This window comes from Schistocerca gregaria, chromosome 1 (genome assembly GCF_023897955.1).
Source record: "Schistocerca gregaria isolate iqSchGreg1 chromosome 1, iqSchGreg1.2, whole genome shotgun sequence".
Taxonomy (NCBI): Eukaryota; Metazoa; Arthropoda; class Insecta; order Orthoptera; family Acrididae; genus Schistocerca; species Schistocerca gregaria.
The window spans coordinates 820,366,384-820,392,268 of record NC_064920.1 but is presented as its reverse complement, the minus strand read 5'-3'; the positions used below and the strand labels follow the sequence as shown (position 1 = coordinate 820,392,268).

Genomic DNA, 25,885 nt, shown 5'->3' with positions numbered 1-25,885 from the left:
ACTGGTCCTTGACATCTGGAATATTGGCACTGGGACATAGTTGGCTCTGAGTTGATCCCACACATGTTCTATGGGGGACAGATATGTGGATCTTGATGGCCATGGGAGTATCTCAATGTCATGCATACGCTTCACAGAGACAATTGCTGTATGTGTACAAGCATTCTTCTTCCGAAAAATGACACAACAGTACTGTCATTTGATGATGCAAGATGTCTGTGATGTCAGAGTTCCCTCAATCACTACCAGCCGTGACCTGAAGTCATACCTGATGAGTCCCACCCACAGTGCCAGGAGTACCACCATTATCTCTCCAAAGCACTGCAGGATGGGTCCTCACTCAGCACTGCAGGATGGGTCCTCACTCAAGGTTGCTACCATACTTGTTGACGATGGTCACCAAGGCAGTCCATGCTTTCCGGTCATGGCATGACACACCAGATGCAGCCATTTTTCTTGTTATGTTATTGGCAGCCTACTCATGGAATGGTAATTCCCTAGCTGTAATTCCCTAGTTTGGGTACTGCTGGTCTTCAACCAATGGTGCGGGATGACACAGGATGTTGAAGGGAGGTCATTACTTGCAGTTGGATGGCAGGCAGAGATGTGAAAGGGTTACAATATACTTCGTGCACAATACAGAGATCCACCCTTGTGTTGGTCAACTGGAATCTTGACAATGCGTATGCTTGGCTTTATGTTCCCATACAGTCCAACGTCAAGCTACTGTCACATCTGAGTATCCACCAAGTCTGGATATTACATGATTTGACTATACAGTCAAATGGAAGTGTGCAATGAGGCCTCTTTCAAAGTCTGTCAGGTACTGATAAAGCTGTCTCACACAATTACATAAAGTCCCCATGTCCTGCACAATTATCATACTTAAATTACGACATGTTTATGGCCTTTATATAGCCTACCAAGTCTGGGACCAAAAGTAAACATGAACAGGTACCAAACAGAATTATGAACAACACTAGTGCACTTTGGTGCTCGTTCTTCCTGCCATAGAGAACTGCAACTCTAAATAATTTATATACTCGCTGATGGTGTATGAAGTTACACTGACTTCCTACCATGTCTTCTGAGTGCTACTTCTTTTTTTTTCAGACAGTCTTCTGTCAAAGCAATATCTGAATATTGCATTTGGAAAGCACTCTTTCATAAAATTAGTTGAATTGTAAGCAAGTGTGGGCTTCTTCAGATGCCAAGGCAGCAATTTAATTCAACTTTGGCATAAAATATTAATGTTATCACATCTGTTTCTAAAATATGGTTCTCTGTAAAGGTCCAAAATTACCTCTTTGTTCATGAATTATTATTGAAAAAGTCACTCCATGGGTGCATACAAGTGCCTGAACTACTGAAGAGATTTTATATACTTATCACACTATCATTAATTGTCAGCATTGTCACCTGATATGAAGTGGCAGCTAACAAACCACTCTAAACATGTCCGTGATCAACATAAATTCCCTCACACTGGACTGTATCCATTGTCTTCATGTATTGCAGTCCCACAGATCACAGATCCACCATCAATAACCTATAATCAAGCCAGCACTATGCAGAAACTATAGAACTGGAACAGGCAAACTTGGTCAACTCCTCATGTCCTATGAGCTATACATTTGAAAATATTAAGCACTTTGATGATTAGAGTTCTTGAGTCTCTCATATGTTGCAGTCATTTAAGCTTCTGCTCCAAAGTGAGGCTTTGCCCAATGACATAATGCTGCTGCAACATCACATTTTGGCACATATTTTGGATTAAATTTCTGTATGGCATTACATTAGACTGTTCATTGTTTTATGGAGAAACCAATTTGTTAACCTTTTATGGTTATTGTTAACAAAAGTCTGTCTTTGATGTCTAGTTTAGGTTGGAATGAAAAAGTTTGGTTATGAGTTGGTGAATCCAACGAATATGACAGCAAAAAACCTGCCTTTGGTGACAGACTGATCTGAACAGTAACTCAAGGTCTAGGTTAGGTAGGAATGTACAATCTGGTTGTGAGTTGCCAAAGTCAATGAATATTACAGTGCAATACATGTCTGTGGTGACAGACTATTTTAAAGCATAGTCCGAGGTCTAGGTTAGGTTGAAAGGCACTAGTCAGCCATGAAAGGCAAGAAAACTATGTGTGATTAAGGTGTCACCTGCAGTGTAACCTGAGGCGTATGTTAGCTGAATTGTGGAAATTTGAGAATTGTCAAAAGAAACAAATGACAACTAAATAATATGATTGGCATAATATACTGATCTGAAGCATATGTTGAGGTATATATTTGTCTTTGCAATAACCCTCTTATACTTGTCATTTTGCTGAAAATTACTACAAAGTGGTTCAGATGTGAGTCAATAGAAGCAAATAAAACTAAACTAAACTAAATTCCTCCCAAACAGGCCATGAAGGCCCAACAGTATCGATCAGCCGCCATGTCATTCTCAGCCCATAGGCATCACTGGATGCGGATATGGAGCGACATGTAGTCAGCACTCCGTTCTCCCGGCCACATGTCAGTTTCCGAGACCAGAGATGCTACTTCTCAATCAAGTAGCTCCTCAGTTTGTCTCACAAGGGCTGAATGCACCCGGCTTGCCAACAGCGCTCAGCAGACCGGATGGTCGCCCATCCAAGTGCTAGCCCAGCCCGACAGCGCTTAACTTCGGTGATCTGACGGGAACTGGTGTTACCACTGCAGCAATGCCGTTGGCAATAGAAGCAAATACCAGCTGATATTATTTACAAATGAGTATTGTCTTTGGTTAAGGACAGTATACTGACAATTTATTGTATTCAGTTTGTTGGTTGTAATGCTTATTTGGCTATCACTTTTGAATGTATCAATTTACAAGATTTTCAGTATCAGAAATATTGTCCCATTCCAGATACAATGTAAAAACTAAATTTATTTACAAGCCAAATAATATTTCTGAGGATAATCTGATTCGCTATCTATGATTTGCTGTGTTGACTTCCCATCATTCATTGTGCGAGCAAGGACATGGCCATGATTTTGTCAAATGGGGGATTTGATTCATTATAGAGGACTTTAAAAGGCCTCATGGCTTTCATTAATTCTGAAAACACATTTATTTTTTAATTTTGCTTTTGGGAGGCCTTCATACATATGGCATTCAGCCTACAAAATTAAGCAAGAAAAGATTTTCTTAAAGAAGTAAAGCACATATTCTTCCCAGAGAGACAGATAGAGAGAGGGAGAGAGATACACAGGGTGCTCATTTTAACTGAAGACATTGAAAAATCTCAAAAACAATACACATCGGATTAAAAAAAGTGTTATAACTCCAATTTGTTCGTCTTGTTGTATTGGAGGTGTACAGAGGGGGGGCATCTAATGAAACCACACTTGATCCACAATCCATGCCATGAATGGATGGCAGAGGGCAACTGATAAATCTGCAATGAAACACCTTTTTTTAAATTGCAGATTGTAATTCCACAAAAAAATCTACAAACGTTTTGTTTGAAGCATTTTTTTTTCATTTCGCCACAGATGGCACTGTAATTGGAGGAATGGAAATGGGTACACAATTGTAATTTACGACATGCTACTTAATGGTCCTCAAACAACCAATGTCATGTGGGACCCCACCTCCACGCTGCAAGGGTAGGGCAGGCCAGTATTTCGTAACTTGTAATTGGAAACCCCATTTGTAACACTGAATTCCTCCAAAATATCAAATAGGTGAGTACTTGACATGCCACTATGGCCGTGGCTTGAGGCAAATGTTACTCTACTTTTCCAATTAGAGTAAGTGTTCAAACGTAGTACTGTCAACTTCAATACAATCAGTGATTTATGACCATACACAGGACACAAGCATATCTGTGGGAATGTCAGCATAGGCATGTCTGATGTGGTCGACAATGTCTTCACGGCCTGCTGGTACACCTTATCTTTTAAATATCCTCACAGAAAGAAATCTGGCTTTGGATTTGTTGACGTGTCCATTAACAAAACACTACCCTGTTATGGAAATCGGCGATATTAAGTTATTGATGCAGTGACACCTGGTATAGAAGATACTTATAATGATGCAGTTTTACGACAATAACTACTTACGGACATACCAGAATTGCAGTGTAATTGCCAGGCTCTTATCTGTGGCTTTTGGTGCACTGCTGCTAGTACAACTATTTCGTTAGCTTGTAGTGTTTCCTTTACTCGGGGTTCTGCCGCGAAAATATAAAATAGAAAATCTGATTGGGTTTTGAATTTTGGTGGTTTCAGTTACGGATAAGGCGGACTTCGTATTACTGATTGAGATAGTGATGTAATTTGAACGTGCATGGCAGACCGGGTCGGCAACACTACAAAAAGCGACTGCAAGGAAATAGCACCAGAAAGTAGTGGAAATTTACCTTATAACCTTGTTAGAAACGCAGTACTAATTACAATGGCTGTCCTCCTAATTCCCTTGTAGGACTTTACTGCGTCTGTTGAAAACTTCTTAAAGTTGTCACTGTCATGATCAATTCACAAATTTGGCGATAACCACCTCGAATCACTATTGAAACAACCTCGCTTTGTAATATAATTTTAATTTCCACCCAAAAGCACATTCAACACAGCGCGAAAAAATACACGTCTTTCGTATCAAGACAAGAGAGAGAGAGACAGAGTAATTAATCAGCTGTTAAAAACAAAACCTACGAAAAAGTTAAAAAAAATCAAAATTATTTATAAAAATAGGTCGCTGGCGCAGCGCTCTTCCGCATGCCCGATCGTAAATTATATCTTTGTATTGGCGGAGGCGCGGTAGACACTCCATTGTGGCAAAACACTGTTTCCGTACTCTACCGAAAATCTTCGATGAATTTCGGCCCCTGATATGCCTTCCAAACACAAAAAAAAACAAAAAAAATAGATCACTGAACGTTGCTCTTCTTTGGTGCAAATAGACAGTGGAGCAGCCATGATTAACAGCATGGCAGCAATAACAAAACTAACCTAGCAGCTTGAAAATTGCAAAGATATAACAACAAATAAACGAAGTATGCGTCATCAATGTAAAACGACAGTACAACCAAAATAAAAAATATATATATATAACTAAACTGCAGATAATAATTTACTTACCCTCATATATTTCTAATACACGGTATTGCCTCTCTGCTAACAAAATACGTCTCATCTCAGTCTTGTAATATAAGGTTCAGTGTCACAGAGCAGAAGAGTCTTAACACTGGGTTGAATGAAGTGGATGAAATGGCTCTGAGCACTATGGAACGTCTGAGGTCATCAGTCCCCTAGAACTTAGAACCACTTAAATCTAGCTAACCTAAGGACACACATCCATGCCTGAAGCAGGATTCGAACCTGCGACCGTAGAGGTCGCGTGGTTCGAGACTGTAGCGCCTAGAACCGCTCGGCCACTCCGTCTGGCGCTGGGTTGAATGACTTATCTAGAAAAACGGGTTCAAATCTCTTTTGATAATAACTATTATTCTTGTATTAAAATTTACAACTTATCTGGAACCACGTCAAAATTCCTTCAGCATATCGAAGCAGCTCATATTTCTCAATTAAATTTCAAATTTTATGAAATTACCTCTCATTTCGTTAAAATTCATCAGTTTCCTCAAATGATCAAGAATTTTAAAAAAAATATTAATTTAACGGTCAGCTTGAAACTATAGTAGCCAAATTTATTAATAAAATTGATTCATCAATGCAGTTTTTAGACAAAACAGGCATATCCAAGTTTACATTTATGAACTGACTACCTGTTCCTGCATAAGTGTTGCTGTGGCTCAGTATAGTTATATGTAAAAGAAAGAAAAGAGAAAGTACAAGTTTATGATGTGCACGGGAATTGGATACAAGTCCTAGTCTCCTTCTCCCCACCTCTGTCTGTCTCTGCCTCACCCTCACTTTGCACATCTCCTCTTCCTTCCCCCTCTCTCTGTCCATCATCTACAACCTCCTTTTTCTCTGTCCATCTTCTCCTCCTCCTCTTTTTCCATCTCCTCCTGTCCCCTCTCCCTATCCAACTCCTCTTTCCCGCCCTCTATGTCCATTTCCTCCCACTCCTCTGTCAATCTCCCCTTCCCCCCCACTCGCTGATCTTGAGCCTTGTTTATTGTCACTACAAATTCAGTTTCTGTAGTAATATTCAAATCATAAGTTGATAAGCTATAAAAACAACTTTCTTGTTCGCTAATAACCTCTCACTATTATATATATTACATATATATTTATATACCTAATGTGACAAAAGTCATGGGATATCTCCTAATATCATGGCAGGCCTCCTTTTGCCTGGCGTAGTGCAGCTACTCAATGTGGTGTGAACTCAACAAGTCATTGCAATTACGCTACATAAATAATGAGCCATGCTGCCTCTATGGATATCCATAATTGCGAAAGTGTTGCCAATGCAGGATTTTGTGCATGAACTGACCTCTCATTTATGTCCCACAATTGTTTAATGAGATACTTGTCGGTAGGGCTGCATGGTCAAATCAGTAGCTCAAATTGCCCAGGATGTTCTTCAAACTAATTGCAAACATTTGTGCTCAGGGGACAATGCACATTGTCATCCTTAAAAATTCCATTATCATTTTGAAACATGAAGTACATGGATGGCTGCAAATAGTCTCCAAGTAGCCAAACATAACCATTTCCAATCTGATTGGTTCAGTTGAACCTCAGAAATAAGTAAATTCCGTGTAAACACATGCATACCATTTGGTAGCCACCAGCAGGTTGCACAGTACCTTGTTGACATATACATCTAAACTCTGCAAACCACCGTGAGTTGCACAGCAGAGGGTATGTCTCATTGTACCAGTTATTAGCGTTTCTCCCTGTTCCATTCATGTATGGAATGTGGGAAGAATGGTTATTCGAATGCTTCTGTGCGTGCAGTAACTACTCTAATCTTATCTTCATGATCCCTATGTGAGCGATCTAATTGCACTTCCCCAGTACTCTACAAATAAACCGAAGTCTACCACCTACTTTACCCACAACTGAATCTGTGTGTGATCATTTCATTTCATATTCATAAAAAGTGCTACACCCAGATATTTGTACGTTGGCCGATATTCCAACAATGACTCATTTATATTATAGTCATAGGACACTAAGTTTCATCGTTTTGTGAAGTGCAAAAATTTATTTTTGTGAACATGTAGAGCAAGCTGGGTATCTGTGCACAGCATTGAAATCTTATCAAGATCTTACTCAATATTTATGCAGCGTCTTTCAGATAGTGCTTCATTATAGATAACTGTGTCACTGCAAAAAGTCTTGGGTCCATGGCGTTGTGCGATCTGCAGCACTGTCGAACCCTGCCATCAGCTCTTAGCAGCTGAAATTGGGACTCAAGGCCACATTTTTCCAGTTATCTAGGGTCCACCCAATCCTGATACAGTCACGAGCCCAGGAGAGCCACAGAAAGTGATGTCATGCTATTAGCAAAGGCACTCGCATTGTCTGTCTGCCGTCGTAGCCTATTAAAGCCAAATTTCACTGCAATGTCCTAACAGATACGTTCACTGTATGTCCCGAATTGATTTCTGCGGTGATTTCATGCTGTTGGCAGTGACTGCTTCAGGCAAACACTGCTGCTCTCAGTCGTTAAGTGAAGGTCATTAGCCATGACATTGTCTGCTGTTATTTCCTACAGCGTCGCTTGTTTGTTTGCAGCTTCATGCAAACACTGCTGCTCTCAGTCGTCAAGTGAAGGCTTCGGCCACAGCATTGTCGGTGCTGCGAGCTAATGCCTGATGTTTGGTTTTTTTTTCAGCACACCCTCACCACTGTGGATCTTGGAATGCTGAACTCAAAAGTGGAATGTCTGATGTGTCTAGCTCTAACTACAATTCCATGTTCAAAGCCTATTAATTCCTATCATGCAGCCATTATCACATTGGAAATCTTTTTACATGGATCACCTGAGTACAAATGGTAGCTCCACCAATCCAATGTGCTGCCCTTTTATACCTTCGCTAGCTCATGACTTTTGTCACCTCAGAATATATATTAAAATGGATAGCATATGTCCACCTGAATGTTAATTAGAGTACTGAATAAAAATTTGAAGTAAATCAGTTAATAACTTTTCGGTATTTCTGGTAACAATGTTTCCACTTTATACATTACATATTTATTTATGTATTATAAACATTAAAAGATTGATATATTAAAATGCATATATTTGAATGCAATGCTATGTCCAAATTGCAAACCAATTGGTGAAGAACTTCCATAGATTTAAGATTGTGAACAAACGAACATTTACTCTTGTAATTATATAGATGTATATGTATGTTTGTGCAAAATCTTAAATCTCCAAAATTTCACCAATTACCTTGAATTTGCATTGGAATATGTGCATATCTTTATATAGCTTCTGGAGCAACATAAGGTAATATATATACCGGTATTACATTTTTATTTATTACATATGTAAAATATATATTTACAAACCATATGCCGCTCTCCAGTAGGTATATACAAGGGAATTCTGAAAAGTAATCTTCTGAATATTTGATGAAATATTCTGAAATCTGTTTAAATAAAACAAACTTTATTAACATTCTACACGTCCATACATTTGTTCTCAATGTAGTCACCCTGGCGACGAACACATTTCTGAAACGAGAGACCAGTTTGTCGATACAGTCACTATAGAATGTTTGACGGAGCCATAACCTTAACTCTTTTTGCACCAATTCATCACTGTCAAACAAAAGTCCTCGAAGGTGTTCTTTAAGTTTTGGAAAAGATGAAAATCAGATGGCTCCAAGTCGGAAATGTGTGGAGGATGACAGATGACAGTGAACCCAAGGTGTTGCATGTTTCCAGTTGTCGCAGCTTTTGTGTGTGACGGCATTACGATGCTGAAGGAGAGTATGCTCCATGTGTGGATAAAATACTTTGCAGTTAGAAACTACATCACAGCACTCTGTTTCTCGCGCATTGACATTGTTATGATACACACCGCCATGTTAAAGTCTTGAATTTGGAGCCCTCTAGCCGCAGGGCTTTGCAACTTGCGTCAGCGAAGCGGAAAAGTCGACCCAGAAATTCGAGTGGCATGTAAACACCTCAACTGATATTGACAACAGAGTAAAACATTCGGACGCATTACTTTTCAGCACCCCTTGTAACAACACGCGTGTATTTGAATGTAACATTGTGTCGACATTTCAAAGCAGTCTGTGAAGAACTGGTTTTGTACAAACGAACGTTTACATTTTTATTTATACGTATTTTAATCTAATTTTAACTATAATGATGTATACTGCTCCGCTGCATTATGAAATATTGCAACTCCAAAGTTCTACCAGTCTCCAAATAACGACTCCAGAGCTACCATACACTGCTCTCACATAGGTAATCAGGCTATTATAATAGTGTTTATGTATTTTTAATGTACCATAACGCTAGTGGACTACTCGAAATCAGTTTTCCTCCTTGAACTTGTAATAAACTTATCCATGATTACAAACTATCTCAGCAGCGCACAACACAGAAACAATTAAACTGGACTGAAACTAAGAACTGAAATGATGAACAATACAACTGAGCTCAAGTAAAGCCAACAATGTACAGGAGTACTTCATTTTGCTAAAGCAGGGATGGGCAACAGCTGATAGTGTTATCGATATATCGACAGTTCGCTCTATCGATGGTTTTGTTTATTGTAGGTAGTGCATATCCATTTTTCGTCGTTTGACTATAAATCAAAATATCGTTCACTTTCACTACACGGCAACTAGGCCCTGTGATATTTCATTTAGATGATACGGGGATTCGGACAGCTCCGCACCCCTTTGGCTATGTAGTGTGCGAGAACTATAATTAATGAACAGTGCATTTTTAGTGTACTTCTTTTTGTGACTTTTTTCTAGTTGCATGGAACGTATTTTCCGAAATTTCCACCAGTTTCATTACGGTTTATATGTTTTTCTTAATCAGGTCTTTATGTCGTTTTCAACAGACAGTGACAGTTGGGATCGGTTTAGTGCCCAGCACTTCATCCACGGTATTTATAAATGCGTATTGAAATCTGATGTTGATATATTTACGAAAAGTTTACAATTTAATCAGAAACATTTATTTCCACTTCATGCTGTATGTTCTGCTGTCATTTATAGCGGCAGAGTGTGGTTTTACGATACTTGATTCCTTTTTACTTCCGACAGATTTTTTGTTATGCTCTACAATATTCGTAATTCGAAGCATTTATTTCGCAATGTGATAAATTTTCTGTTTATTACGTTTACGAAATTGGAACTGACATGACGTCACAGGTGGCATATTATTTACATTTGTCGCTTGTTCCCTACGTCATTGGCCATACCCGACGACTGACGTTAAACATTCCCTTTTATCCCAAACTGAGCACCAGAAACCTGATTGACGCTGCCAAATTTATAATTAGGCACACCAATTTTAGTTTAAGAGCGTTTATAGCATGACAGCGATAGTTAGATACAACAAAACCCACTTCTCCAGCCACGTAATACACTACTGGCCGTTAAAATTGCTACGCCAAGAAGAAATGCAGATAGTAAGCGGGTATTAATTGGACAAATATATTGTACTAGAACTGACATGTGATTATATTTTCAGGCAATTTGGGTGCATATATCCCGAGAAATCAGTACCCAGAACAACCACCTCTGGCCGTAATAACGGCCTTGATACGACTGGGCATTGGGTCAAACAAAGCTTGGATGGAGTGTGCATGTACAGCTGACCATGCAGCTTCAACACGATACCACAATTCATAAAGAGTAGTGACTGGCGTATTGTGGCGAGCAAGTTGCTCCGCCATCATTGACCAAACGTTTTCAGTTGGTGAGAGATCTGGAGAATGTGCTGTCATGGCAGCAGTCGAACATTTTCTGTATCCAGAAAGTTCCGTACAGGACCTGCAACATGCATTATCCTGCTGAAATGTAGGGTTTCGCAGGTATCGAATGAAGGGTAGAGCCACGGGTCGTAACACATCTGAAATGTAACGTCCACTGTTCAAAGTGCCGTCAATGCGAACAAGAGGTGACCGAGACGTGTAAATGGCACCCCATACCATCAAGCCGGGTGATACGCCAGTATGGCGATGACGAATACACGCTTCCAATGTGCGTTCACCGCGATGACGCCAAACACGGATGCGACCTTCATGATGCTGTAAACGGAACCTGGATTCATCCGAAAAACTGACGTTTTGCCATTCGTGCACCCAGGTTCGTCGTTGAGTACAACATCGCAGGCGCTCCTGTCTGTGATGCAGCGGCAAGGGTAACCGCAACCACGGTCTCCGAGCTAAAAGTCCATGCTGCTGCAAACGTCGTCGAACTGTTCGTACAGATGGTTGTCTTGCAAACGTGCCCATCTGTTGACTCAGGGATCGAGACATGGTTGCACGATCCGTTACAGCCGAGGGAATAAGATGCCTGTCATCTCGACTGCTAGTGATACGAGGCCGTTGGGATCCAGCACGGCGTTCCGTATTACCCTCCTGAACCCACCGATTCCATATTCTGCTAACATTCATTGGATCTCGACCAACGTGAGCAGCAATGTCGCGATGCGATAAACCGCAATCGCGATAGGCTACAATCCGACCTTTATCAAAGTCGGAAACATGATGGTACGCATTTCTCGTCCTTACACGAGGCATCACAACAACGTTTGACCAGGCAACGCCGGTCAGCTGCTGTTTGTGTATGAGAAATTGGTTGGAAACTTTCCTCATGTCAGCACGTTGTAGGTGTCGCCACCGGCGCCAATCTTGTATGAATGCTCTGAAAAGCTAATCATTTGCATATCACAGCATCTTCTTCCTGTCGATTAAATTTCGCGTCTGTAGCACGTCATCTTCATGGTTAGCAATTTTAATGGTCAGTAGTGTATCTATTTTCAGATGGCATGTACTTGCTGAAAGATTGGAAGCGTCACCACCTAGTATTTTGCAAAATTCCATCTAATAACGAACCTGAGTTTAGTGAACATCAGTTCCAAAGTCACCAACAGGACGAAACAGGTCTTACCAAAACATTTTCTTTCGAACTTTTGCAGGAGTCCGGGAATGTAGTCAAACTAGTCTCAAGAGCACTTTAAAGATTCCAATGGAAACACAACCACAGGAATGGCAACGCGTATTACGACGCACTCGAACATCCAGGAAGAAAAGCAACAAACTTATCCGAGGTCGTAAGACAACACAAGGCAGACCGATTCAGATATATGTACTCGATGACATCTAATAGACCAAGTCAGCCTATGGATATTATAACATCGCCACTCAACATAACCACCAAAAACGTGATGATGCCGACTGGTTGTAACAGCCAGACAATTCTCGTGAGCGATGGGACTTGACAGACACATTTCTGCCACAAAAGTTCTTATTTTGCATCTTGTACATCTCTGTCCCTCTTACAGGAGATCTCGCATTGTTGTAGTTCTGTTGATTATACTCAGCATGAATATGATGAAATTCAATATGATCTGGCAATATACTGAGTTCTTGGCAAAGATATCGTATAATGTAGGGCCGTTGATTACACTCACAATGACTACGATCAGGATCGCTATGATTTGACAAATATGCTGAGTTTTTGGCAAAGATCTCTCACGGTTGTAAGCCCTTCGATTACACACATCATCGCTGCGACGAAGATCGCTGATTTCACAATCTGCCGAGTTTCTGGCAAAGATTTCGCATGGTTGTAGGTCCATCGATTACACTCACAATGGCTGCGACGAAGATCGCTATGATTTCACAAATCTGCTGAGTTCTTGACAAAAACCTTGTATGGTTTGGGTCTGTTGGTTATATTAACCGTGACTGGGAAGAAGATCACTATGATTTGACAAATCTGATATCTAAGTAATTACTGCAGCAGATTGTTCACGTTTTAACTATATATTCTCTTATCAAGAAACATCCCAAAATCATGGTTTTTGGGTACCAAATCCGAGCCGCGGATTCCAAGACGTCTATATATAGCCAACGGCTGTAATTTTTACGATATATTCCTAAGTCCCCGATCTCGAAAGATCTTGAAAACTTTCTTCATATCTTTATGCGTTTCCGAGATACAGAGGTGGAAAGTTACCTTACTTGTACACGTAAAACGTGGTGCGAGGCGAAAATGTAGTTTATAAAGTGACGTATCACGAATAAATGCGCTGTAAAGTGTTTTATCATCATCAGGGTTCTGGGAACCCCATGTTGCTGTACTGAAGCGAAAGCAAAATTATTGGAACGGAAAATCCAGTCTAAGATGTAAAATTAGTATTACGTTAGATATTCATCCATAACGTTCTTTTCATATGAGTGACATGCCCTGTAACAGGGAAAACAAGGGAACCAGCGGGAAAATGATCCAGACGGAGCACAGAGCAGGTGAATATGCTCCAGTTTAAAACATTTTGACTGAAAAGAGGGTACCAGCTGCTTCATTCTACCTTACTCAGCACCTTTAAAAATTTTGGAACGCAAACATATTCGCGTTTTTTTATGTTGAGAGAGAAGGAGACAGTGGCAGTATGAAAGAGAAGGATAAGTAGCAAATCCTGGAAGATAGACACCTGTTGTGGTACAGAAAGAACGAAAGATATGGTTCAAATGGCTCTGAGCACTATGGGTCTCAACATCTTAGGTCAGAAGTCCCCTAGAACTTAGAACTACTTAAACCTAACTAACCTAAGGACATCACACACACCCATGCCCGAGGCAGGATTCGAACCTGCGACCGTAGCAGCCCCGCGGTTCCGGACTGCAGCGCCAGAACCGCACGGCCACCGCGGCCGGCTAACGAAAGAGACAATGGCCATGTGCGAGAGAGAGAGAGAGAGGGAGAGAGGGAGGGAGGGAGAGAGAGAGAGAGAGAGAGAGAGAGAGAGAGAGAGAGAGAGAGAGAGACAGCGGTATAGAAAAATACTTGACAGTGACAGAAAATGGTAGGAAAAGAATGAAGGAGACAGTGCCAGGGGAACAGGAATAAAGAGAAGGATAAACTAGAAGTGAGCGAGTCAGTGAAAATAGGAGAGAGAGAGTATATAACAATGACAAAGAGGAAGAGAGAGATACTGACAGTGAGGAGAGAGAGCAGCAGTGGGAAGGAATGACAGACAGTAAGAGAGAGCAAGAGGGAGACAGTGACAGCGAGAGGAGATAGTAGAAGTAGGGGAAAGAGAGACACAAATAATTAATGACAACAACTTGAGCTCACATAGTGACTGAGATGGTATGAATGACTTACAGCGGTAAACTAGTGGGGTTGAGCGTGTTATTGTTGGGAGAGTTTGTGTGAGTGAGAGGTGATCTGCATGTTAAAAAGAGTGCGAACATTTTCATATGCCCAAATTTTTGTAAAAAATTTTGAAGGTGCTTAGGAAGGAATAATGTGGCAACTGGTACTCCACTTTTCAATCAGAATCAATTAAATAGGACCATATTCGCCTTTTTTGTGCTGTAATATGAGCATTTTTCCATTGATAACTCTATGGGTGTATGTCGCATAAGGTTATACCCCAAATAGTTCAGAAACTGTAACTTTGAGGCAGTCCAAATACCTTTTCGACCTTGATATTTCATGATTTTTTACCTTTTGTCGATTGCTGAAATTTGTGCTTTTCATATGTTTAGGCCTGCAGATGAAGTACAGGTGAATACACGTACAGTACCGGTGTAGTGTCACCATGTTCTTCGTGTGGAAATTTACCTTATAACCTTGTTAGAAACGCAGTACTATTTACAATGGCTGTCCTCCTAATTCCCTTGTAGGACTTTACTCCGTCTGTTGAAAACTTCTTCAAGTTGTCACTGTCATGATCAATTCACAAATTTGGCGATAACCACCTCGAATCACTATTGAAACAACCTCGCTTTGTAATATAATTTTAATTTCCACCCAAAAGCACATTCAACACAGCGCGAAAAAATACACGTCTTTCGTATCAAGACAAGAGAGAGAGAGAGAGAGAGAGAGAGAGAGAGAGAGAGAGAGAGAGAGTAATTAATCAGCTGTTAAAAACAAAACCAAAAGGTACCATTACAAGCTTCTCCTGCAACATGTTTCTTTCCTGTTGCCATCAGATATAAAAGCGTCCACAACCGTGTGAAAGAACAAACGAAAGGAAGCTTTCTCTTGAAAACTTTTGGCTTACGAGGCAACAGCAGCCTCAACATTTCTCCTACATTCTCTGTAAATAAGGATCATTTAAATTTTTTTCTTCTATGGTTGAAGAGAGTCCATTTGCACGTATGTTCTCCAAATGATAGGCGGATGTGCAAGCAAGAAACACTGCAAAGTATTGTAATGTTTAGAGCCACTGTCTGTTCTTTGTCTACATGGTACATGAGCTCTGGTTGCAGTGTACCACCTGTTATGATACATCGTAGTTCCCTACATGGCTATGGTGGTGCATTGCATAGTCCCCTGTTCAATATGTCAGAGAAATACAATCTTGTGAATGAGGTATCCAATTAGAAGTTGTGAAATATTGGCCTGTTCTACGCTCGCAGCATGGGGGTGATGTTCCACATACTCCTCCCGAACAGGCCATGAAGGCCCAGCAGTACCGACCAGCCACCGTGTCATCCTCAGCCCATAGGCATCACTGGATGCGGATATGGAGGGACTTGTGTTCAGCACACTGCTCTCCCGACCGTATGTCAGTTTCCAGGACCGGGAGGTTAAACATGCCATTGGATATTCAAGGTCCATTGAGTAGCATGTCGTAAATGACAATTCTGTGCGCATTTCTATTCCTCTTATTACAGCGTCACCTATGGTGAAATGAAGAAAATGCTTTAGAGAAAATGTATATAAGAGGATGAGTCAAATGAAAACCTTAAATATTTTTTAAAATATTATTTACTGTGCACAAGTGGTACAAAGCTTTTGCTAGTCTGTGCAACCACTCACGCACCGCATGGTGGACCTCTTCACCAGAACGGAACTTCTTTCCTCCCATTGCGTCTTTGAGTGGTCCAAATATATGGAATCAACTGGTACAATGAGACATACCCTCTGCTGTGCAACTCACGGTGGTTTGCAGAGTTTAGATGTGTATGTCAACAAGGTACTGTGCAACCTGCTGGTGGCTACCAAATGATATGCATGTGTTTACACGGAATTTACTTATTTCTGAGGTTCAACTGAACCAGTCAGATTGGAAATGGTTATGTTTGGCTACTTGGAGACTATTTGCAGCCATCCATGTACTTTATGTTTCAAAATGACAATGGAATTTTTAAGGATGACAATGTGCATTGTCCCCTGAGCACAAATGTTTGCAATTAGTTTGAAGAACATCCTGGGCAATTTGAGCTACTGATTTGACCATGCAGACCTTCCGACAAGTATCTCATTAAACAATTGTGGGACATAAATGAGAGGTCAGTTCATGCACAAAATCCTGCATTGGCAACACTTTCGCAATTATGGATAGCTATAGAGGCAGAATGGCTCATTATTTCTGTAGCGTAATTGCAATGACTTGTTGAGTTCACACCACATTGAGTAGCTGCACTACGCCAGGCAAAAGGAGGCCTGCCATGATATTAGGAGATATCCCATGACTTTTGTCACCTTAGGTATATGAATATATATGTAAAATATAAAATAGTGAGAGGTTATTAGTGAACAAGAAAGTTGTTTTTATATCTTATCAGCTTATGATTTGAATATTACTACAGAAACTGAATTTGTAGTGACAATAAATAAGGCTCAAGATCAGCCAGTGGGGGGAAGGGGAGATTGACAGAGGGGTGGGAGGAAATGGACATAGAGGGCGGGAAAGAGGAGTTGGATAGGGAGAGGGGACAGGAGGAGATGGAAAAAGAGGAGGAGGAGGAGAAGATGGACAGAGTAAAAGGAGGTTGTAGATGATGGACAGAGAGAGGGGGAAGGAAGAGGAGATGTGCAAAGTGAGGGTGAGGCAGAGACAGACAGAGGTGGGGAGAAGGAGACTAGGACTTGTATCCAATTCCCGTGCACATCATAAACTTGTACTTTCTCTTTTCTTTCTTCTACATATAACTATACTGAGCCACAGCAACACTTATGCAGGAACAGGTAGTCAGTTCATAAATGTAAACTTGGATATGCCTGTTTTGTCTAAAAACTGCATTGATGAATCAAAATGCCACCCAAACTGGTATTGTTACATATATTTTAAAAATTGCTCAAAATTCCACCATTAGTAGCCCAGTTGGTAAAATACCACCCACTATGGTCACCAAGGTGGAATTAAGTTATGGAAATCAGTTTCGATATAGAAGGTGGGTAGTTTTGTGGAGAGCAGAAGGAGTATATGATGACAGCACAGGCTATAATTTGTTTCTAAAAGAAAATAAATGTTATGTACATAACCAAGTATGTTGTACATCGTGAAAGAGTTTATAAGCGTCATATACTGTATAACCATATCACCATGGATAAATACAAACTCATTTATGAGGCTGTATGCATTAGAAGTCTATCTGAAATCAATGTGTGGATTAGTGTTAAGATAGTTCATAGTATATGTGTATTCTGTTATATTTTATTAATAAATTTGGCTACTATAGTTTCAAGCTGACCGTTAAATTAATATTTTTTTAAAAATTCTTGATCATTTGAGGAAACTGAAGAATTTTAACGAAATGAGAGGTAATTTCATAAAATGTGAAATTTAATTGAGAAATATGAGCTGCTTCGATGTGCTGAAGGAATTTTGACGTGGTTCCAGATAAGTTGTAAATTTTAATACAAGAATAATAGTTATTATCAAAAGAGATTTGAACCCGTTTTTCTAGATAAGTCATTCAACCCAGCGCCAGACGGAGTGGCCGAGCGGTTCTAGGCGCTACAGTCTCGAACCGCGCGACCGCTACGGTCGCAGGTTCGAATCCTGCTTCAGGCATGGATGTGTGTCCTTAGGTTAGCTAGATTTAAGTGGTTCTAAGTTCTAGGGGACTGATGACCTCAGACGTTCCATAGTGCTCAGAGCCATTTCATCCACTTCATTCAACCCAGTGTTAAGACTCTTCTGCTCTGTGACACTGAACCTTATATTACAAGACTGAGATGAGACGTATTTTGTTAGCAGAGAGGCAATACCGTGTATTAGAAATATATGAGGGTAAGTAAATTATTATCTGCAGTTTAGTTATATATATATATTTTTTTATTTTGGTTGTACTGTCGTTTTACATTGATGACGCATACTTCGTTTATTTGTTGTTATATCTTTGCAATTTTCAAGCTGCTAGGTTAGTTTTGTTATTGCTGCCATGCTGTTAATCATGGCTGCTCCGCTGTCTATTTGCACCAAAGAAGAGCAACGTTCAGTGATTATTTTTTTTTTTCTGTTGAAGGCATATCAGGGGCCGAAATTCATCGAAGATTTTCGGTAGAGTACGGAAACAGTGTTTTGCCACAATGGAGTGTCTACGAAAGGACTGAAAAATTCGTAAATGGTCGCACAAGTGTTAAGCACGATGAAAGAGCTGGACGGCCGTTTACCGCCACAAATGAAGAAACCACTGAGCATTCACTTGAAATTATTCTCTTAGACAGACGATGAACTATTGACGAAGTGGCACATCATCTGAAAATTAGCCACAGTTCTGTCTACGAAATCATCCACAACAGACTTGGGTTTCATAAAGTTTGTGCAGGATGGGTCCCAAAACAACTTACACACTTGCATAAACAAACACACTGGGACATCTGCAAAAAACATTTGGATCGCTACCGGTATATTAACTTCTTAGACAGTATCATTACTGGTGACGAAACATGGATCCATCATTACTAGCCGGAGAGTAAATGGCAGAGTATGGAATGGAATCATCCATATTTGTCATGCAAGAAAATGTTCAAGACCCAATCGTCTGCAGGAAAACTGATGCTTACGGTTTTTTTGCGACGCACAAGGACCAGTACTGGAACATTATGGGGAAAGGAGCTCAACAATGAACAGTGTACATGACAGTGAGATGCTTACTGCCAGGTTAAAGCCTGTAATTCGAAGCAAACGCGGAGGATTGCTGTCAATAGGTGCTGTGCTGTTTCACGACAATTTTCGTCTGCATACTGCTGCCCAAACTGCTTAAATGCTCCAGAAACTCAAATTTGAAGTACTGCATCATCCTCCATATTGTCCGAATCTTGCCCTTCTGACTATCACTTGTTTGGTCTATTCAAACACGAATTAAGGAGCTGTCGATTTGCCTCAGACAAAGCAGTGAAAGAAGCGGTGCATTCCTGGCTTGCAGCTCAATTGAGAACCTTCTTTTATGAATGCATCAGGAAGTTTGTAGAACGATGGACCAAGTGCATTCAAACGCAAGGGACTATGTCGAAAAATGATGTTCGTGTAGGTTTCCTATTTGATTACAATAACATTTTATAACTACTTTGCAGATAATAATTGACTTACCCTCATAATTCATTTGGCAACAAAGTGAAACTATCGTATTGCCAAATAAAGAAATATTCAATTGTGTGTGTGTGTGTGTGTGTGTATTTAATGAAATTGAAAGACATTGAAATGAATTAAAAACTACACCTCAGATCAAAAATGAGATATTATTCCAATTGGTTTGTCTTGTAGGGAGACATCCAGTCCCAAGTGATTTCACATGTGACAGTGACAGAAAATGGTAGGAAAAGAATGAAGGAGACAGTGCCAGTGGAACAAGAATAAAGAGGAGGAGAAACTGGAAGTGGGCGAGTCAGTGATAATGGGAGAGAGAGAGTATATAACAATGACAAAGAGGAAGAGAGAGATACTGACAGTGAGAAGAGAGAGAAGCAGTGGGAAGGAATGACAGACAGTAAGAGAGAGCAAGAGGGAGACAGTGACAGCGAGAGGAGATAGTAGAAGTAGGGGAAAGAGAGGCACAAATAATTAATGACAACAACTTGAGCTCACATAGTGACTGAGATGGTATGAATGACTTACAGCAGTAAACTAGTGGGGTTGAGCGAGTTATTGTTGGGAGAGTTTGTGGGAGTGAGAGGTGATCTGCATATTAAAAAGAGTGCGAACATGTTCATATGCCCAAATTTTTGTAAAAATTTTTGAAGGTGCTTAGGAAGGAATAATGTGGCAACTGGTACTCCACTTTTCAATCAGAATCTTTTAAATAGGAGCATATTCGCCTTTTTTGTGCTGTAATATGAGCATTTTTCCATTGATAACTCTATGGGTGTATGTCGCATAAGGTTATACCCCAAATAGTTCAGAAACTGTAACTTTGAGGCAGTCCAAATACCTTTTCGACCATGATATTTCATGATTTTTTTCCTTTTGTCGATTGCTGAAATTTGTGCTTTTCATATATTTAGGCCTGCAGATGAAGTACAGGTGAATACACGTACAGTACCGGTGTAGTGTCACCATGTTCTTCATACTCTGTAACAATCACTCTACCACATAAAATTGAATGAAGTGTCAGCAAGCCTTGCCGGAAACTTACTGTTGCGATTAAGATGTGTGCAAGTAAAGGGTTGTTCTTGTGGTACTTGGGGATGGGTATAGGGGCAGGTATGCAGCCATTTTTATACTGTAGTAGGTGTTGGAACTGTTCCTACCTGTAGCACATGAAGCGCTATTCAAGAAATCCAAAGAGATAATATCAGGTGCTTTGTTTTGCAAATGTAAAGATTCACATCCCCCAAGCTTGCAAAAGAAGACCGAAACCGCTGCCACAACAAGAAAACAGTATAATTTCCCATGAACAATGTGACAACGAAACAAGGCATTATTTAGTAAAGTCACTGTGTTACCTCTTGCATGTAGATGAGTAGAATAAGAGACAATCGTTTTTAGAAATACACGAGAACTTTGAAATTAACGGAAAATCAGATTCCAGGATGGGGCAACGGCCTCCTCTTGCCTCCCTTCCTTCCCCACCCCCGTCTTGTGGACGCCTATGGTTGTCATATTTTGGCTGCCAAAAGGCTCATTTTGTCACGTATGTGGACCAGACATAAAGAGTTAGTCAGTTATTTAGTTAGTTGATTAATAAGTTCCATATTCAACAAATTATTTACGCATTTTGTTTCGAAATAATGGGAAACAAGTCAGTTTACAGGCTATGTATAGTTGTGTTTGCTTGTATGACAATGGGTACTAAATATCATAAGCTAACTGGTTAAATTTAATACATACCAGAGTTTGGCTATTACTTAAAGATATTTAAACTGACCAACAACAGAAAATTTGTTAGTCCTTTTCATGTTACAGATGCTCTTACCCGTAACTGACACATAAAATTACCGACAAAAGTAAATAAATATGACTTATGCGTTATCTGTGTTACTAGTTTCTAGTTAAACATTCGTCTACAGATTAGAAGGAATCATCTAGAAGAAACAAATGTAGTCTTCCTTTAAAATTTACTTTGCTAGTGTCAGTCATTTTGTGTTGCTGAGTAGATAATCAAAAAAGTTTAAGCCGCTTATCGCACACCATTCTGAGTCTGAAAATAGAACGAAACCAATATGAAAGCTAAGTTGTTAAGCCTTCAACTACATAATACTGACATTTCATTTGCGAGACAGGGTGCACACTTCCTACCTTCCGTTGCTGTGGTAGTGGCGTTCTAGATTTGATATAATCATAACATTGTGACATTATTTTAGGTGATATATTATGTTTACAACGACTAATCTCTTCTTTTTTTAAACACTTACCCCTAAAATTTTACCTCACCTTACGAAGTCGGCAGGGACTGGTGCAGTGACAAAGCTCGCCATTGGTTTCTTACGCAAAGCGTGAATCATAGATGACAGCTCGTGGCTTCTCCGTATTAACTCCGCGTGAGAACATGTCTGCATTTGGCCCTCCACTTCTTGCAGGATGGCTTCCAGCTGTTCGGCGTCCTGCAGATGAAACCTTACCTCAGCTAATTAAGTACATGACCATTCTACTGCACTAACAAAGGCGCTAAGGAAACTTGTCAATAACTATGGATACTATTTCTACGCATTTCAATAGTCACGATAAAAGGAATAAGTAGGAGGATAGATATGCAAACAGTTACATGTATCATCATGGTGCAGTGTTCAGTACTTCAATAAACTATTGAAGGCTAAACCAGAAGGTAATAATTAATGTACAAAAACATGAGTCTGCTTTGGCATTTGCTGTGACACTCAGATTTACATCCATCATAGTGACAATACATTGAAGTCTATAATGCAGTTTCTTCCTAGTGGCCTGACAGACTCTATTCAGGTATTCAAGAACGCAGGCAAGATTTTGCCAAAGGAGGGTGCGATTTGTTGGAGAGGACTTTAAAAAGGATCAAGTTTTTCATTTATTTTGAAAACATATTTATTTATTTTTTAATTTTATGTACATAACTTGCTTTTGGGAGTATTCATACAAGTAATATTTGACCTATAGAACAAAGTAAGAAAAGCTTTTCTTAAAACTGAACAACATTCATCCAGATGCAAAATAACTATTTCTTTTTTTGGCAATATGAGAACTTCACTCTATAGCTAGATGAAATAAAATTCTAGTATAATGCATTGCCTCACAGCTCAGTTTTTTATCTAGGATTCAGTATCGTAGAGCAGAAAAAAATTAATCTTGGGCTGAATTACTCTTATAAAGTAAATCGTACTCAAAATATTTTTCATATCATTAAAATTCTTCAATTTCCTTAAGTGATCAAAAATTTCAGTTATCATATTGTAGTATTAAAAGCGCATAAACAAATTTTGGACGAAAGGATGGGGAGTTGGTGGGAGGAGAGTGTTGCAGGGTGCAGTTGGCTAGGACAAATTCGAGCAGCCAACCTTGAAAAAAAATTTTTTAGATACGTACTATAGAATGTGCTTTCATCACATACACATTTCGCTCTCCACAAAATCCTCCTTATCGTTCTGTGACGTAACTGGTTTTCATAATTTAGTGCCTCCCGGGTGGCCAGACTGGCCGATATTTTGCCACTTGGGCTACTAATGATATAATTTTGAGCGATATTTTTGAAAGAAATACTACCATCATCGTTTGGGTGTATTATTGATATTATTGTTGATCATCGCGGTATTTGTGCGACGCAGAGAAACTGAACTGATTTTAATTTAATTGGCCAGCCCGTGTGGCCGAGCGGTTCTAGGCGCTTAGGTCTGGAACCGCGCGACCACTACGGTAGCAGGTTCGAATCCTCCCTCGGGCATGGATGTGTGCGATGTCCTTAGGTTAGTTAGGGTTAGGTAGTTCTAAGTTTTAGGCGACTGATGACCTCAGATGTTAAGTCCCATAGCGCTCAGAGCCATTTGAACCATTTAATTAAATTTTATCTGTAATTATGCTTTCGCTCCACTGCCTTGTGACATAATGAAATATTGCGACCTCAATGTTCTACCAGTCTCCAATTAACGATGCCAGGGCTAACATTTAACCGCTATAGATAGGTAACTAGGCTATTGTGGTAGTACTATTATGGTAGCTCGTATTTTTAACTTTTCGTAATTCTAGAGAACGATTCAAAATCGGTTTACTTTTTCTTTGTCGTAAACTTGTGCATGATCACAAACTATCTCAGCAGCATACCGTACAGAAACAAATTCAACTGAAAGTAAGAACTGAAATGATGAACATAACAACAACTGAGCTCAGGTAATGCCAACAATGTACTGTAGTTGGTCTTGGCTAAAGTAGGACTGGGCGATAGCCCATAATGCTACTGACATTTCGATATCTTAAATCTATAGATGACCTTCTTGAGTATCGTTAATATATATCCCTTTTATGTCATAGGACTGAAAAGCAAAATGTCATTCACTACACGGCAACTGGGTCGTGCGTAATTTCATTTAGGTGATGGGAGGGACGGGAGGTTCCAGACCCCCGGACAACCCCCCCCCCCCCCCTTTCCCTCCTCCCTCCCGCTCCTTTGGGTTGTGTCACTGCTCTATAACTTCGCATTTGTCACCCCACGACTGAGCAAATGGACAACTGTCACCATGAGCTGATGTGGGAAGCCTCAACATGGTGCAGCAGAAAGATGCCGACAAGGCGTTCTTTAATAAGAAGCATTAGGTAGGCTGTGTTGACACACAATTACTGGCCGAGCCTCACTGTAGAACAAGTTATCACGTATTCAGCATTGGCGCTGTTGTCAGTTCTGCACCACCACTGACTCAGCAAATGTACAGAAGCCAGACGGTAGCAATGATAACATGGATTACCAAGTGTATGGGCCCATAACTAAGCCACTGCCTTGGTCTACATTATGAATGGTACAGCTCCCAGCGGCATCATACATAGGTGTAGCCATTAGTTCCGTAGCTAGTGGAGATGGCGTCTAGTGACAGCAGCTGGATGATCCTTTCAGGTCGATGGCTGCAGGTGGTGACAGGCAATGCATAGCTGAAATAGGTGGCACTTACGGTGGCTCCTTCCACCACTGTTCCCCCATTGTAATGCAGCATACTACATTGGGGTCCTTGGTTCACTACTGTGGACTGAGGTGCTTCTGGTTTTTGGTCACTTATCTACTTCAGCCACGAAAACGGACCCATAACTGTTGCTGGTCATAGATATAAAACGACCATTTTCAGATACATCAGAAGCTTAGTGTTGAAAACCCTATTTGGTTTACGAAAATCACTCCAGGCCATTTTACCGAGTGAGGTGGCACAGTGGTTAGCACACTGGACTCGCGTTTGGAAGGTCGATGGTTCCAATCCGCATCCAGCCATCCAGATTTAGGTTTTCCACGATTTCCCTAAATCGCTCCAGGCACTTGTCGAGATGGTGCATTTGAAAGGGCACTGCCAATTTTCTTCCCTGTCCTTGACACAATCCGACTTGTGCTCTGTCTCTAATGTCATCGATGTCGACAGGACAATAAAAGCCCAATATTCCGTCTTACAGGCCATATTAACTCTTCTATTTGTTTCCATTGATGCCTACCTGATAGCTGTCTGAAACTGCCTGAAATATAGATCTTCAAAACCAATTCTCTGACTCTGTTGTTAATTTTTACACTGTTCCCAAATGTTATATACCGTAAATTCCATAAAGTTTATGTTATATTTTCAGAATGTGAAAATATCAATATTATTTGCATAGGTGAAAATTGGGTACAAAAGTATTGCATAGAAGCGTTAAACAAAATCGAAAATTTTTTGTTTACTAGTAGATTTGGTAGAAACAACAGATCCCATGGAGGCTCTTGTAGCCTTGTTAATGCCTCTGTGGTGTTTATAGAAAAATAAAATATCGACTAATTTAATCAAGAATGTGTTTTGAGACTTGTGTACTTCACAAAAATAAGTAAAGCCTTTATCATCTTTAAAAAACAGAGATCTCAAACATAAAAAACGATAACAGCAATCAAAAGGAAGTTTGAAAAAAAACAGCTATCACTAACTGAAGAAGACTTGCTACGGAACAATACTAGGAACTCTTATACAACTTTTGAACAAAGCCTCCACGAATGAAGACGGAAAATTAGCCCTAAAATACAAAGTAAACTGTGAAATTTTAGCAAGCTGTTTCAATAACTTGTTAAATAGTGAGGAACCAGAGTAAACGTTCCAGAACAAAATCCATGATACACTCGCACAAAGTCAGAACCACCCAGCATGGATGAAATCTGAAATATTATTTAAGATTTGAAGTATGACAAGGCCCCCAGGGAAGATTCAGTAACTGCTGACAAGTGGAAAATTGCACGTGTAGGAACTGTCAAGAAGCTACAACGAGTCTTTCAAAAATTTGTCAAACAGAAGTTATACTAGAAGATTGGAAAACATCATTAATTCACCCAATCCACATAAAAGGGGATAAAACTGACCCCATCAACTATAAAGGAATATCTCTCCTCCTTTAAAAAGTACTTCAAGTCTGAAAAGCCAATTGG

The 25,885-nt window shown here is 40.0% G+C and overlaps 1 protein-coding gene and 1 pseudogene across 1 annotated transcript in view; both read right to left on the bottom strand.

Annotated features, from left to right (window-relative positions):
* The window catches only part of LOC126271069 (E3 ubiquitin-protein ligase TRIM37-like), a 252,225-nt gene that overhangs the window by 135,044 nt on the left and 91,296 nt on the right, over positions 1-25,885 (bottom strand). Inside the window, exon 5 of the mRNA XM_049974123.1 lies at positions 21,715-21,884. Coding sequence (XP_049830080.1) covers positions 21,715-21,884 — 170 coding nt within the window. The remainder of the gene's footprint in view (positions 1-21,714; positions 21,885-25,885) is intronic.
* Positions 2,605-2,722, bottom strand: LOC126291465 (5S ribosomal RNA; annotated as a pseudogene).